Below are 15127 nucleotides of genomic sequence, written 5' to 3' on the forward strand. Positions count from 1 at the left end.
GTGCCAACCATTACACCATGAACGCATGCTGAAGGAGGAAGAAAATACTTTATATACTCCCCTTTTTAACCCTTTGCAATGCAAAGTCAACCTTTGAAACCACATATTAAGAAATTTTTTTCTCAGTTGTGCAGTGGTTTTTCTGTATTAATACATTTTTTAACACTCAAAAGAACCAACAGCTGGCAGCACGAAGCAAACTTTTTTCTTTATCAATTTAACTTAAACTTCGGACAAACAAAGAGAAAAAATTTCAATTTTTCTCACTAACTCCATACAAAATGCCTCTAGTTATCCAAGTATAACTTATAATTTTTTTATTTACATAGTCTTTTATTTGTAAAAACACTAATATCGAGACAAATCAGAAATAAATTTTGCATTTTTTTTTATAATTCAACAAGTGGTTTTCTGCCGAAACCACTGCCCTCTTAGAGCTAAAACGTTCCTATGTATTTTCTGTTTGCTAAAGTGTAATGTGATCTGTAATACGATCGTAGAGCTAACACTTTCCTGTGTATTTTCTAATTTTTAGGGTATAATGTGATCTCTGTGTTTCACAAGAGGGGGAGTGTGTTATAAGTTTGGGGAGAAGGTTGCCCTTTCCTTTCAGAGAAGAAAAATAAATAAAAGATTCAGCAGGAACTTTTCATTCTTTTAGCCTCTTTTCCTAACAATAGCTGTGTTTTTCTACTTTGTACCATTATGTGGTTATCAGAAAGGCATCAGATGCTTTCAAAAGTTTCATAATTTGTGAAGCTGTGTGAATATGTGAGTAATAACATATATTTTAGATAACTTCTACATACTATTTTTGATGAAAATACGAAGATGGACTGTTATATATTTTACACTTTTAGAATTTACTTAGTACATTTACTGATTCAGAATACCTTCTTATGAAATTTCCTCTTCAAATAAGATCAAAATAAATAGTATTATTTGTACTATATTTTTGAATTATGGAGTTAACTTTCTGAAATTACGTTCTTACTAATGTTTTGGGGAAAAAAACATACATAATTATACTTATTTGTATTATTTTGCTGTAAAAATAATCACTGCCCAAAAAGTTTGTAGATTTCATGCTCTACATGGGTAGTGGTTTCACTCCTACACCACCCTTCCAAGGTGTGAAAAAAAATTTTTTGACACATTTCACATTTACAAAGCTCAAAGGTACTAGTTATCAATTTCACTAAAGGCTGAAAAATGTTCAACGTGCCCCTCAAAGAGTTAAAGGGCGACTAGGAATTAGGTGACTCAGTGGCCAAATCCTGGTGGTGAAGAATTATCATTCGCCATCTTTTCAGTTCGGGTGCCATGGTAGAGACATTAGGAGTTTTTGGACGCAGAAGACATGAAAAATGAGCAGTGCTCTTGCTGTGACTCAAACCTGGACATCTCGAATACCTTCCGAGTGTGCTGTTATACCCCGACATGGTGCTGGAAGGAGGGAGGAATTACCTTATAGATTAAAGGAGAAATGTGCTCAACAAATCTCAAAATGTTCATCCAAGGAAAGTTAGTCACCATGATGCAAGAAATCTTCAAAGCAAAGCAAAGTAAAAAAAAAAAAAAATCCTAAAATGAGCACTGCAAAGTACACTTTGCAATGGCAACAGAGTAAAAGTAAATTCAGAAACTGCGTGTAGAATTCTTCAATCAGTGGGATTTAATGGCAGAGTTGTTAGAACAGAACATCTGATCTCATTCATCTCAAAACTGATAAAAATTACTAAGTTTTGTAAATAAACACTTAAACAAAGACTTTTTTTCAAAAGTGCTATTTACTGATGAAAGTAAATTCAATGTTTTTGGAAGTAATGGTCATGGAAAGATGGGCAATAGAAAATGCAAAAATTAAACCAGATATTTTGATACCCACTGTTAAACATGGCAGAAGGAGAATACTGGTTTGGGGTTCAATGGTAGCCAGCTGGAAGAGGTAAATTAGTTTTCATAGACTGCATTATGGATCATTCCATGTACTTAAAACTATTGTAAAGTTATCTGCAATCATCTGCCGAATAATCAAGACTAGGAAGCAGATGATGGTTCTTTCAACAAGATGATGACCCAAAACATACCACTCTCACTGATAGAGAATGGCTCCTCAATAAAGTACCCTTTGAACTGTATTCACCATCTGCATTGAGAGACTTAAAGCTTACAAAACATATATGGGATGAACTTGATCGCAAATCTTCCAGTATATTGTTACAAGCAAAGAAACTTAAGGCAGTAAATGAATGAGCATGGTCTGAAATTACACCAGATGTGACAACAAATCTGATTCTGTGGAAGCCAGACTGATTATGGACAGTGATAGATGCAAAAGGTGAACCCACATGGTGTTAACTTTATTTTATGATTCATCTAAACAGAGTAAATGAAAGTTTTTTTTTTTTTTTTTCCCTTTGTACTTAGATTATTGTGATGCTTAGTTGAAAGTCAACAAATTATGGTTTATTTCCTAGATTAAATAAAAATTTGTCTCAGACTATTAAGACGCATTTATTTATTAATTTACTTTTTAAAATAACAGCGTAAATGAAAATAAATGTGTTCTGATGATTGGATTTAAATGTTTACAACTGTGTGTACATATCTGATGTATCTCTTGTATAAATAGATAAAAGTTAAGTGCGAAGAACATAATATTTAATAAATAAAAGTAGCACACAAAATGTTAAAACTTTTGAGCATAATATAAAATCTGAGAGCTATCAGATTTTTTTTGAAAACTTTTTTATAAGAGTTAAGTAATCAGTAAGACAGTTATGCTTTTTACGGCTGGGGAGCCAAGTTGCAAATCATTATCAACACCCATGTTGCTTGTGTATTTATATAAAGCAGATAAAAATGAATAGCAAGTCTTAAAGGTTACTCAATAGCAGAGCTGCCAACTTAACTTTTGTTATTAGATTTAATTATAACTTCAACTGTTGCAGCATACACCCAAAGATATTACCACAACCAACGAAGATTTGTGAAATACTATAGACTGAGGTAAATAGTTGTATATTATAGCACAAAACACAGTAAAGTTATAATGCACTGGAGCCAAGTTAAAAACAAAAGAGAACTTCAATCTCATGCATGTGAAAGTCAACTGAGATGAAATTAAAATCAGAATAAGAAAATGGTATTCAATGCATCTTTAAAACTAGATAAGAAATCATTCATAATACACATAACGGTGAAAAAAATCTTTAATTAAACCAAATCTAATGAAACAGGCTGTTAATCAAAACGCATAACAATACAGAATTGAAGAAGTATGTTTAAACTCATGAATATAAATCAATACATACATAAAGAAAACAGTCTAAAAACAGATAAATGCAATAAGTAAAAAGAATGATGCATTAAAATCCAAATGTACGTTTTAAATCCATAAAAAGAAATAAAATTAAACTGTAAACTGAAATACCTTTAAAGTTGTATTTCTGGATCTTTACCAATTAAATTTAAGATTAAAACTAAATGTCTTAAAACAGAGATGTCAACATACATTAAAATTTGAATATTCAATTAGAAAGTGTAGCAAGCAGCTTGCAGAATACCACAGGTGGCAGAAATCAGTGTGTTCTTTCCTATCAGTAGATGCTGTTATCTGAGTCTAGAGTGACCAATTCACAGCCAAGACAAAAAAAAAAAAAAAAAAAAAAACACTCCCCCTTGCAGGTCTTATTCCAGTCTTCTACAATTGATTTCAGTGAGATCAGCTGCTAACTGGCAAATTTCTAATGCACTGCCAATTAGTGATACTTAAGTGTTTAATAACCAAACACAACTCTCAGAAAAAGAGGTCAGTTTAGCTGCAATGCCCACCAATTCATTCCCTCTGAAATTAAGTGCAGAACCAAGTATCCGACAGTAAAGACTTTAGTATCTTAGCTTGAGAAACTCTGCTGATTTACCTTCAATACTTCAACAATTATAGGACACTTCAATACACAAAGCTAATGCATGACGAACAGTAATTAAGCCCCGAGTAAATTACAAATTTTCTCATGAACTGTTTTCAAACATAACTAAGAGTCCAATGTACAGCAAATACTTCAACCATGAAGATTATTAGAAGCAAAATTTATACTCTTCAGTAATTGAATGTGGATATTGACACAATCAGATGACTTATCTGTATGAAGAAGGGTATAGTCTTTCATTGAAAGTACAGCTCATTGAAATGAAAATAATCTCATTTGCATGGTTGTCGTTGAAATGTATCATAGAAAAGGATTTAGAAGCTGAATATGGGCATCATATAATACACATTGAGAAATACTCAGAAAGATGAAATTTCAGTTATAAGTAGGGATATAGGGAGGAATACTATGCATTGTTTTTTTTTTTTTTTTTTTTTTTTATGTTTAAAAAGCGGACTTTAAAGGAGAAAAAATACATATCTGTAAATTTGTTTCAACATTGAAAAAAATTTGGTTTAAATGTTAGGTGGGTTGTCATGTAGAGCAATGCAATGGAAAGAATTGTTTTCCAACCAAATGATGAAAAACACAGCATTAAAAACTATTAGTTCATTTAAAGTATTAAACACCTACTGCTTGGCCAAATGATGAATGACTTCAAAATGCGTGGTTGTCTTGATCAGTCAGCTATAAAGTGATTTAGTTGTTAATATAAATCTTATTACTTAACACTGTTTCTATCTTCCATCACCCACTAAATACTACAGGCATGTTTGCTAGACATGTGAACCTTTTATGCAATAAGTTTAAGATTTTTTATTTTATTTTTTACAAGGAAGCAGACATCTAAATATATAATTAACCCTTGGACACATAATTTTACAGTCTAATTTTTTGCATTTCTGCTCCTATAACTATAATCTTGCATAAAGTCATTAACAAACCATCTCAGATGCCAAAATTATCTGAGTGACTGGCAAACTTTGTACAATTACTTCTGGGTTGCTACTTTTAAAACAAAATGCCACATATATCTGATACATTTTTTCATCAAAATATCATAATTTTATGCATAAAGGTATATTGTTTTTAATGGTTGTATAAATAGCATATAAATTTGAAACTTTTGATATTCTTTATTCCCAGGCACACTGATTTCTTTTAATTAGAATAGTGTTATTTTTAATTTGAATACAGTAGAGAATTTAAACCTTTTAAGGAGTTCCTCTTCTTTGATCTGCAGTTGGGCATGGTAATCCTCCTATAATGAAAAGCAAATACAAGTACTAGCTGATTATGATTTCTTAAAAACCAAGATTAAATAAAGTAATACACATGCATATATTGCCAACTATTAGAATAAAAATTAAAGACTACGATCAAGATAGAAATGAGCAATATAACAAGCACCTTATAGCTGCAAATGGCATTTAACCCTTTCAGGACAAGCGTCCCATACATGCATGCCCTAAGAACATCTCTTACAGCCGGGCGTCCCATCCATGCATAACTAGAGATTGCATTCAGAGGACGGGTGATGCGTATGCACATTTTAAGCTGAACAGTTTTTCTGAAGGCCACTAGATGGCATCTTATTTCCATTACTTTTGAAATGAACACAGTTTTAGGTTTGATATATTCTGTCTGATTTTGGTATTTTACTCATAAACTGTTGCGAGGGTGGTGGTGGGGGAAGCATAAGCAGAGGTGGGCTCTTTAAATCGCCGCGTGCTAATATAAATATTCAGGTGTCTGATTTATATCCAATTCCTTTTTTTATTCTATTTCTTCCCTCTACTATAAATAGTTTTATAGGGTTACTATGGGCAATTCTGTTACGTTTTGCATTGCCTTCAAATATATTTCCATTTCCTCCCTTTTTATTTCGGAAAGCCTCACCTCCAGTCTATTATGGTGAAAAGGCACTATTTATCAGAGGAAGAATACCCTCATAAGGTTAATGAACCATTTACTAATGCAAATGAGAGTGATGATTTTTTTTCTAAAGAGTTAGAAAGTGATATTTCTCCATGCTTCAAGATTTACCACACTCAGTCTTCATTTAAATTTTGTTACATCTTACTGTAAATAGTCTTAATTATGTTGTTTTATTAATTTTAAACTTTATTGATGGATTTTATCAATTAAAACTTTGGAATAATTTGAATAGCACTTCCGAAAATTATTTTACAAGATAAGGAAATTTTTAAGTATATTTTAATGTAAAATAAAGAAAAATACATTATTAAGTGCGAATTTTTAACATATATAAGAGCTAAAGTAATAATCTAAAATTATACCAAAAATTACGATGCTAGAAGTGAAATTTTTTTTATAAAATTAGGCTTAGCGATGCAAAACCTCTGTCCTGTACGATGACTGCATTCGATTCCCTTTCGTCCCGCACGAGCGTTTTAAACAAATGTGCGCCGTCGTGAAACGGTTAAGGATTGTGGGTCAGATACATAAACAATAACCTAAACAAAATGACTGATTATAAATAAAACTCAAAATTCAGTATAAACTCTTTAGTGATTTCAAAACTAATTATGGTTGAAAATTTAAAAAAATCTAATTTTGAAACACTGCATGCATTAAAAAATGTTTCCCAAACAGTTGGACTAAAAAAATTAAGTCATAAAGGTAATTTTCCAAACTTTACTGATTTTTAAAGCTTAAAAGAAAATGCAAAAGGGCTATCTGCCTATGTTCCATTCTAGTATTTACAATGAGCACTCCAAAGAATTTTTCATTATTTAATAATAATAGATAGATCTTACAATTAAATAGATTAACACTGATTAACAAATTAGTTAAATTACTGATTAACAAATTAGTTAAATTACTGATTAACAAATTAAGTGATTTAAAAGCAATACAAGGATCATCTATTCCACAAAAACATCTATACTTTGTCCAAGATTGGAATCCTAGCTCCAAGGTGTGTGCAAGTAGCTTCTGCTAACCACCATATTGTGTAAAACAGCTTATTCCACTCCAGTCTCATACTAATTTTTAGCTAGGAAGTGCTTAATGTTTAATGAACACAAAAGGTTTTCAAACTGCACTTGATGACACCACTGTTTGTATGAAATTTGAGAAATAATATGTAGAATACCAGAGCTAAATTTAAAAAACATGGCAACAAAATGCTTGTAAACTTGAAATACCTCATTTTTAAATCCACACACATTCTAGCTTTTAGGAAGCCTTTGGGAATGTACAGTGTAAAATAGATACACTACAATAATGCACAGAAAAGTTAGAGAGTTGTAATTACATTTTACCTAAGTGATTTTTAAACACTTATTTGACAATAATGTTGTGATTTATGCATATTTTTAAATCTGCATTAAAAAATTTAAACTGTTGCATAACATTATTACTACTAGCTTAAGACAACTTCCATTTGATATAACAAATCACAATCCAAAAATTTATGCTTGGTGCAGAATGCGTAAAAGACAACTCAAGCATTGCCAAAAATGCTAGATGTTCTTCATCAAAACAAAAACCAGTTCAAGTCAAACAAGTGATTTTGTTTTCTAGAAATGTGGTACCTGTCAGAAATAAAAAGGGCAAAACGCACTCAAATATATATACTGGAAACAGTACACATCAGATAAGTAAAATGTTAAGATAAATTGTAAGATCTATTTAATAAGAGGTAAATTGATATACAATATCTCCCCAAACCAAACCAAAGTGGTTTTATACTAAGGTACATAACATATGGTGCTAAAAAAATTTAATCACAACGGTGTGGGAAATGTTCATAATTAACAATGGGATATCTATTATTATTAAATAATGAAAAATATACATGTATGTATCTTCCTCATAGAGAAAAACAGTGGTCCCTAGAGCCATCAAATTTTAACACACTTAGTCCTCCTCGTGAGTATGAGTACATCCCAGCCTGAATTTTTTTTTTTTAATTCCACATTTTTGTGAATTTAATGAACTTTTGACCAACAAACTCTACAAATTAAAATAAATATGCTGGGACTCGGCAATGCATAAGGTATTTATGCTTAAAATTTAATCAGAAAACTCAGCAATTTAAAAGAATCATAGTGTCAGTTGGCAAAGCCTAAAATATTTGTGTTTCCAATTTGATCAGAAAACATAGATTGAAAAGAAATGTTTTTCCGCTACCTAAAGTAAGATATTTTTATCTTCCATGCACCATTATGTTGTCATTTGGAAAAACGTCAGACACATAATTTTTCATTCAAATTCAATATGTTACTGATTAACAAATTAAGTGATTTAAAAGAAATAAATGAAGTTTTTTATCTCCATTATTATTAACTAGTCGCTACACGGCCAGCCTTCATCTGGCTTTTAAATGTACCAGGAAAATGCCTAAAGGAAACACCAAACATTAAATTTAAAAACTGCACAGAATTTTACTCTGCAGAACAACTTTATAAAAAAAAGTATTATATATAAAAAAATCACAATGAAATAAGCAATATCCCTTAATAAAAATATTAATTATCCTAATAAATAAATAAACAAACTTCCTATTGCCTTCTCTCGACAAATGTCCACTATTTAAGAGAAACATTAAATTTAAAAACTGCACAAATTATCGCCCTCATTTTTCCAAGTGCAACAGTGCTGATATCAGCAATAATGGCTGCATGCCATTGTTGCTGATTAAATGAGAGAGAATTATCGATTTGATGCAATTTTATCAAAAGACATAAAAAAAAAAAAAAAAAAAAATGTCATTCGAATTTTCAAAAAATCGTTTCGAGGTGCACTGACTAGTCTTGATGCACCCTATGTACCAATTTTGTAGCCCTGGGCCTATTAGCTTACGTGTATCAAGAACGAAAGACACACACATTCAGATAGACTCTTCCTTTTATATAGAGAGAGGAATTACCACCTGGAAAAGGGAAATTTCTCTAGCTGTACTCGTTAAAATGATTATATACATTTTGCTTTTTGTAATAACTACTTTAGATAGCTGACTATACGGTGGGGGCTGTACTATTAAAAAAACAAAATGCAGACTTAAATTTTTAAGAAATGCATTTATTGCCTTTAAATAGCATAGTCTGTTAAGTAAAACAGTTATTAAGAAAAATTAAAGTTCTTATGACACTTTGAATGGCAACACTATGGAAATTGGCCATCTCATAGGTTTCATAAAAGATAAATAAAAGATCTTATGCCTTGTCCAATACAAAATACCGAAAACATTTTGCTAAAGATATTCTTACTGTCCAGATAAAAAACAAATTTTTCAGTACTGAGGGGTAAATAATATATGGTATATTAAAGCCTCTTTTGTTAATTACAAAAAATGTTGCAAATGCTCATACAAATCTGTTGACTATAGTATATATTCAAAGCATTTATTAGAACTAGCTATATTATTAAAGATTTGATAAGAAACAGATATAAATTCTCTTAAGAAATGCATTTATCACTTTTTAATCGCTCCTACTCTTCAGTTTTTATAGATTAATTAAATTTGAAAGGTCAAAATATATTTCCAACTGAGAAAAATATCAGATATTCCCTTTTGGCAAGGCTGAATGAATGATAAAGAGTTTAGGTCTCAGAGGCAGCATTTGACAGAGATAATCTGATGAAGATGTTTCTAATATCAACACAAATTTATAAAAACACAAGTGGTTACATCTGTTAATTAAAAAATACTTTAAACTTTAATGTTCAAAGTTTCACAACAAGTTTCTTCAAGTGTGTCATGAATATTTTTTTTTCCCAATGGCGGCCACTTGCCTATAATGGCATTAAGGCCAGAAGTGGTGGCTATTTTATTGTGGAGGCGCCTAGTAGGCAACCACTGCTACCTCTTATGAAGGGACAGACAATTTTATATCCATGCCTTTTCCAGGATTCGAACTAGGGGCCTTCAGTATCGCAGTCCTCCCCTAACCGCTATACCGTCTGGGTGCTGTGTCATCAATGTTATCAGCTAACTTTTATTTTATTTAAAACATAATTTGGTTTGAATAAAATGATATAAATAAAAAAAAAACTGCACAGGAAATTAAATGAAAATGCATACCACCCGCTTCAAGTTTTCTTTCTCCTCTTCTATTCTACACTTTTCTTCCATCTTTCTATGAAGTTCAAGTTCACTCTTTCTATAATAAAATAGAGATATCATGTAAAATAATAAAGTCAGACCAACTAATATTAGTTGAATATTAATATACAGAATGGCCAAACATCAGAAAAACGGTGTTGAGTTGTACACTGGCACTGGAACAGGGTAATGAAACAAACCTAAACATATCTGATCACCTTACAAGTAATAAGCTTCCCCCTAAAATCCAATGTATAGCAAAGTCCCAGTTTAACAACGGAAAATTTATCTCAGCAATTCCAAAAACTCAATGGTTCATGAACATTTAAAAGCTATAGAAAATGTTTATAAACTGGGTATTTAGTTTTGCATAAGATTCTATCTTGTGTACTTTTAAGTTACAGTTGAATTTGAAGAATCTTAAGAACTAGTAAGTGCATAATTGCTTGACTTTGTGAAACACTAAATAAGACTTGAAAAGGGTTAAAAACCCTTTTTTATTCCAATAAAGTGTAACAGAACTTCGTCTTGGAGTTCTACAATACAGCCGCCACTCGGGCTTGAACTTAAGAAACTAACAACTAAAACTTAGCTAAAAAGATATAGTCGAAGCTATCAAGATTCTAACCAAATTGGCCCTTTAAAGCTGAATAATGGTGAAGCTATCAAGGGCCTAAAGTACAGCCGAGCGTAATAATAGCTTAAGAGAGAGTAGCCTAAAAAGGCGGACAAGTGCTAGCCAGAATCTCCGGCTCTCTCTCACTAAGAGAGCAGAACTTCGCAGTTAATTACTTCTCCTGAATTTGCATTCAAACGCAATTCTAAAAATACGTTCTGGCTGGAAGTTGTAAGTTGAAATTCAGGAAGACAGGAAAAGAAATTTAACTCAAAATTTAACTGTTAGGAAAATTAATATAGTCCTTACATGTAAATTACAACAATGAATGGAAATCATAATTCTCATATCTTCAGATTCGAATACTTACCTGTAGTGAAAAAATAGCACCTTTACATTACTATAAAATGTAAACCACAAAGAGATGATAAAGGTGTGTATTTAATTATGGCAAAGCACACTAGGGCTATCGAGATGATAAAGACAAGGCACCATCTTGTGATACCAAAAGGAAGCTTCATTTAAAAATCGTATGGAATGTTTAGTGGGATATCAAAAGGATTATGTATAATGAGCAGCTTCCTGAAAAGCAAAATGCCCTGAAAACCAAATTTTATTGTGAATAATTGACATAGTTAAAAAAACTACTAGATGGGAAAAAAAAAAAAAAAACTAGCTCTAAGAAGAGTTTTATTCTTTTTTTTTTTTTTTTAATAATTAACAAAGGCAGAACCTCACATTACAAGTAAAATGCTGCCTAACTGAAATTATTTGAATAGGAAATTACAAACACACCACTCTTTTTTGACTTAGTACCATCCGATTATCATCTTCTAAGATCTATCTCATAAATGCTTCAGCAGAAAGTTTTGAATTCAGAATATTATGCCCAAAGAGAGCTTAATTAATTCTATGGACAATAAGCATAACTACAGCATTTATTTACTACAGTGAGAACAACTGAAATTTTAAAATTAAAATGGGTATAAATGATCATGGCGAACATCTTAGATCAGTGATTCTCAACCTTTTTTTGGTCGCGGCACACTTTTAACTATTTCAAAATTTGGCAGCACACAAAGAAAAAGATAAGTTTAAAAGTTGTTTACTTACCTATAATACACTGTGTAAAATAGTTTATGGTAATAATTTTGAATGTAAAATAAAATAATATGTACTACAAAAACAGCAGTACGTTTATTAAGGGATTAATTACAAGTTAATAATAAGAATACTTTTAACAAGAAATTTGAACTTGATGTTTTTTGATGATTTCTTTTATATTTGGTCATAAAAATGACAATGCTACTCTCATGTTGTCTTCTACATTTAAAAGTCTCGAACATTTTTTCTTTTTTATGTTGGTTAATACTGAAAATCTGAATTCACACAAATAAGATGTAGAAACCTGTAATAATATTTTTACAGCTTTTTTGGCCATCGTGGGATGATCGCATCTAATGTTAATCCGAAATGAATTAATTGATTCTTCAGAATATTTTTAAATTAAATCCTGATTATTAGAAAGCAAAATTAGTTCTTCCTCTTCGTTCAAAGTTAATACAAATACAGAAGTATCCAGCACCAAAATTGGCTTGGATACCAAAATTGGAGCATTTATTAATGCCCTAAAAACCAAATTTTGGCAATTCTCATCTATACCGTATTAAACCCAATTTTATTCTCATGTGTACTGAATTAAATGCATTATAATTTTTACTACATACATTTCTAAAATTTGGCGGCATGCAAAAGTGCAGCGGCACAGTGGTTGAGAATCACTGTCTTAGATAAAAGTTGAATTCTCTCCCTTTATTTTGAAACTTATAGGAAATTTATTATAAATAGTGGAAGTTTCCAGAAGATGAATTGTAATTTCTAAATATGACAACCTTACAAACTTTGATCACAACTGCATTATGAGCGCAAGACAAGAGAGCCAGCCTAAACTATATGAGGGCTGGCATATCTACAAGATAGCCTCATACAAGTATTACTCCTTTTTCTACCATATATTCTAAGAAAATAGTTTAATCTTTAAAACACAGTTTTAATTTTCAAATAATTCTAAATTACCTAAACATAAATTCAGAATTGAATACTAACCTTCTTACAATTTATAATAATTTCATTAATACACCCATTTTTCTTCAGATTAATAGTTCATAAATCGCTAGGATAAGATTCATCTCAATATCCCCCATTTGTTAAACATACATACTCCTTTGAAGACTCATACATACTCCTTTGAACTGTGTCATCAAGAAGCAGGCACTTTGTCTGAATACAGCACAAATTTTATGAGCAATCTTTCTTTCTTTTTCTGGAGTCCCAGTGGCACAGTGGCTAGTGCACCACGCAGCAGTACCACAGGTCCGGGGGTTCGATCCCCAGGCTGGGCAAGGTCGACTCAGCCTTTCATCCCTTGGTTTCCATCACTTGGGTCTATAAAATAAGTACCAAGTTCGCTTGGGGACTAAACATTGGGGGTCCTGCGACAAGCTGACCACTTGCTCAGGGCATATGCTTACACACCCGGGGCCCACGGTCAAGAAAGCAGATTTCAGGCACAGCAGGCCTTGGCCCATTAGAGCTGTTACGCCACTGAGTTTAGTTGCTTTCCTTTTTTTAATAAATGAGCATAATATGATGAAAATGAACTTCCGGTTTCTTCATTCTTAGTACTGCACTGAAGCAAAAATTATGCCATAACACATGCTAAAATTATGGCCACGTGAGCAGAAAAGACCACATTTGAACATCCACTTTAATCAATTTCACACCTAGCCAACAGAAACAAAATAATTCTGAGAAAATAGGCTTTAATTTGAAAAACTGGAGAACTTTCCAGATAACCCCATAGTTGTAAGTATGACATTCTTAATCTGTTGCAGCAGACGTCTAGCAAATCTTTGTTTGATTTTCTAACTTAAGTGCACATTAGAATTAGCTTTATTTTATTTTGATATATATAAAAAATGTTTAGCTTTATATTATTAAATCTGTTTCAGTGGACAGCTGGAAAAAATGCTTTACGATAAGGAGAGAACAAAGTAAACGATGTAAGTAAATGTTATTGGCATACATGTTTTTACAGATTACGCATCAAGAAATACAAGTAGGGAAAACTTTCTGCAATATAAACAAGAGACAAATTAACCTCCTTTTTTTTGTTACCAAATTCATGATGTCAAGAATGTACTGTCTCGAGAAGTTCCATGTGAAATAGTATGAAGAATGTGAGGTTACAGAAACCACTAGCTGAGCCACTAGAGGTTAATGGAAAGGGAAATGGAGTGAAAGACCCTTTCATTTTATCATGTGGAATGTTTTTAATCAAAACTATAATCTGGATAAACAGGTAATTCTTCTACAGGCCAAAGTTTTATGTCCATTAATATATGCACTCCTCGTCCAAGCATGAGATTGAATAATAGAAAATCTTAATGCTTTTACAACTAACATGATTACAAAATTGTTAAAACCCAATTTCTATGTCATACCTCAAAGGAAAAAAGAAACCTACCTCCTTTTTAAGTTTTCCTCTTCAATTTTCTTCTTCCTTTCTTCTTCTTTTCGAAGCCTTTCTTTCTCCATTTCCTCTTGAATTTTCCTTACTCTTTCTTGCTCTTCGGCAATCTTCTGCTGTTCAATTTTCCTTTGCAAATTGAACAAGAGTTCATCTACACTTTTAACGAACTTTGAGTATTTTTTCTCAAGTTCTTCATTCTTATTATTTGATGTCTGAAATGAAAATGTTTTATAATTTAAATGTATCAAATAGTATACAAATTATGCACACTACTGTCTGCAAACAGTTAAGTGATAATAAAATTTCACAATATACTTTGATTTCTCGGATAAATTCCGACATCTCTTTGTCCAAAGATTTAATTTCTGCAAGGGACTTTTCTTTCTCTTTCTTCAGTTGTGTTACAACCTGGGACATCGCATTCAGGCTTTCAGATAATTTTCTGACTTTAATTATGCACATATATCTGCAAAAAGAATGTAATAACAATTTAAGTTTAAAAATAATTCCTAATGTTCTGGCATAATGATATAATATTAACCAAAATAATTCCTAATGTTCTGACATAATGATATAGCTTCTATGATGTGTCAGAACAATACTGGCGATACTCTGGAATGACAAGAATACGATTTTTTACATAAACCCATGAAAAACTAGACACCTTTTTAAAATGATTTAGGTCCATATTTGGCTTCTTTGTTACTGAATAACATGAAAATAAGCAAATGATTTTTACATTCGAACATGAACATGAACATGAAACAAGGCACATAAAATTTTATTTCGCATGTACCTGACCAATATTAAAATAAAGACATTCGTTAGTATTACTCTGGTAAAATGAAATATAGTACTGCTCTTTATTAACTACTACAGGAGTGAGCTTCAATATATTTTGAATTTAGTTATTGTTCTCAGAACAGGAAATATTAGTGACAGTATAAAATAACTACCTCCACCTGCATTTC

At 31.5% G+C, this 15127-nt stretch overlaps 1 protein-coding gene across 3 annotated transcripts in view; it reads right to left on the reverse strand.

Moving 5' to 3' along the window:
- jar (Myosin heavy chain 95F jaguar) overlaps positions 1–15127 on the reverse strand; it is a 111872-nt gene that overhangs the window by 29034 nt on the left and 67711 nt on the right. For all 3 annotated transcript variants that reach the window (XM_085809416.1, XM_085809417.1, XM_085809418.1), the window contains exons 19-22: positions 14472–14622; positions 14151–14368; positions 9988–10066; positions 5147–5196 (exon numbers count right to left, since the gene is read on the reverse strand). In XM_085809416.1, the coding sequence (XP_085665542.1) occupies positions 5147–5196; positions 9988–10066; positions 14151–14368; positions 14472–14622 (498 nt within the window). The remainder of the gene's footprint in view (positions 1–5146; positions 5197–9987; positions 10067–14150; positions 14369–14471; positions 14623–15127) is intronic.

The sequence above is a fragment of the Stegodyphus dumicola genome, chromosome X2 (genome assembly GCF_044657685.1).
Source record: "Stegodyphus dumicola isolate Sdum_Otavi_A_Nest chromosome X2, ASM4465768v1".
Lineage (NCBI taxonomy): Eukaryota > Metazoa > Arthropoda > Arachnida > Araneae > Eresidae > Stegodyphus > Stegodyphus dumicola.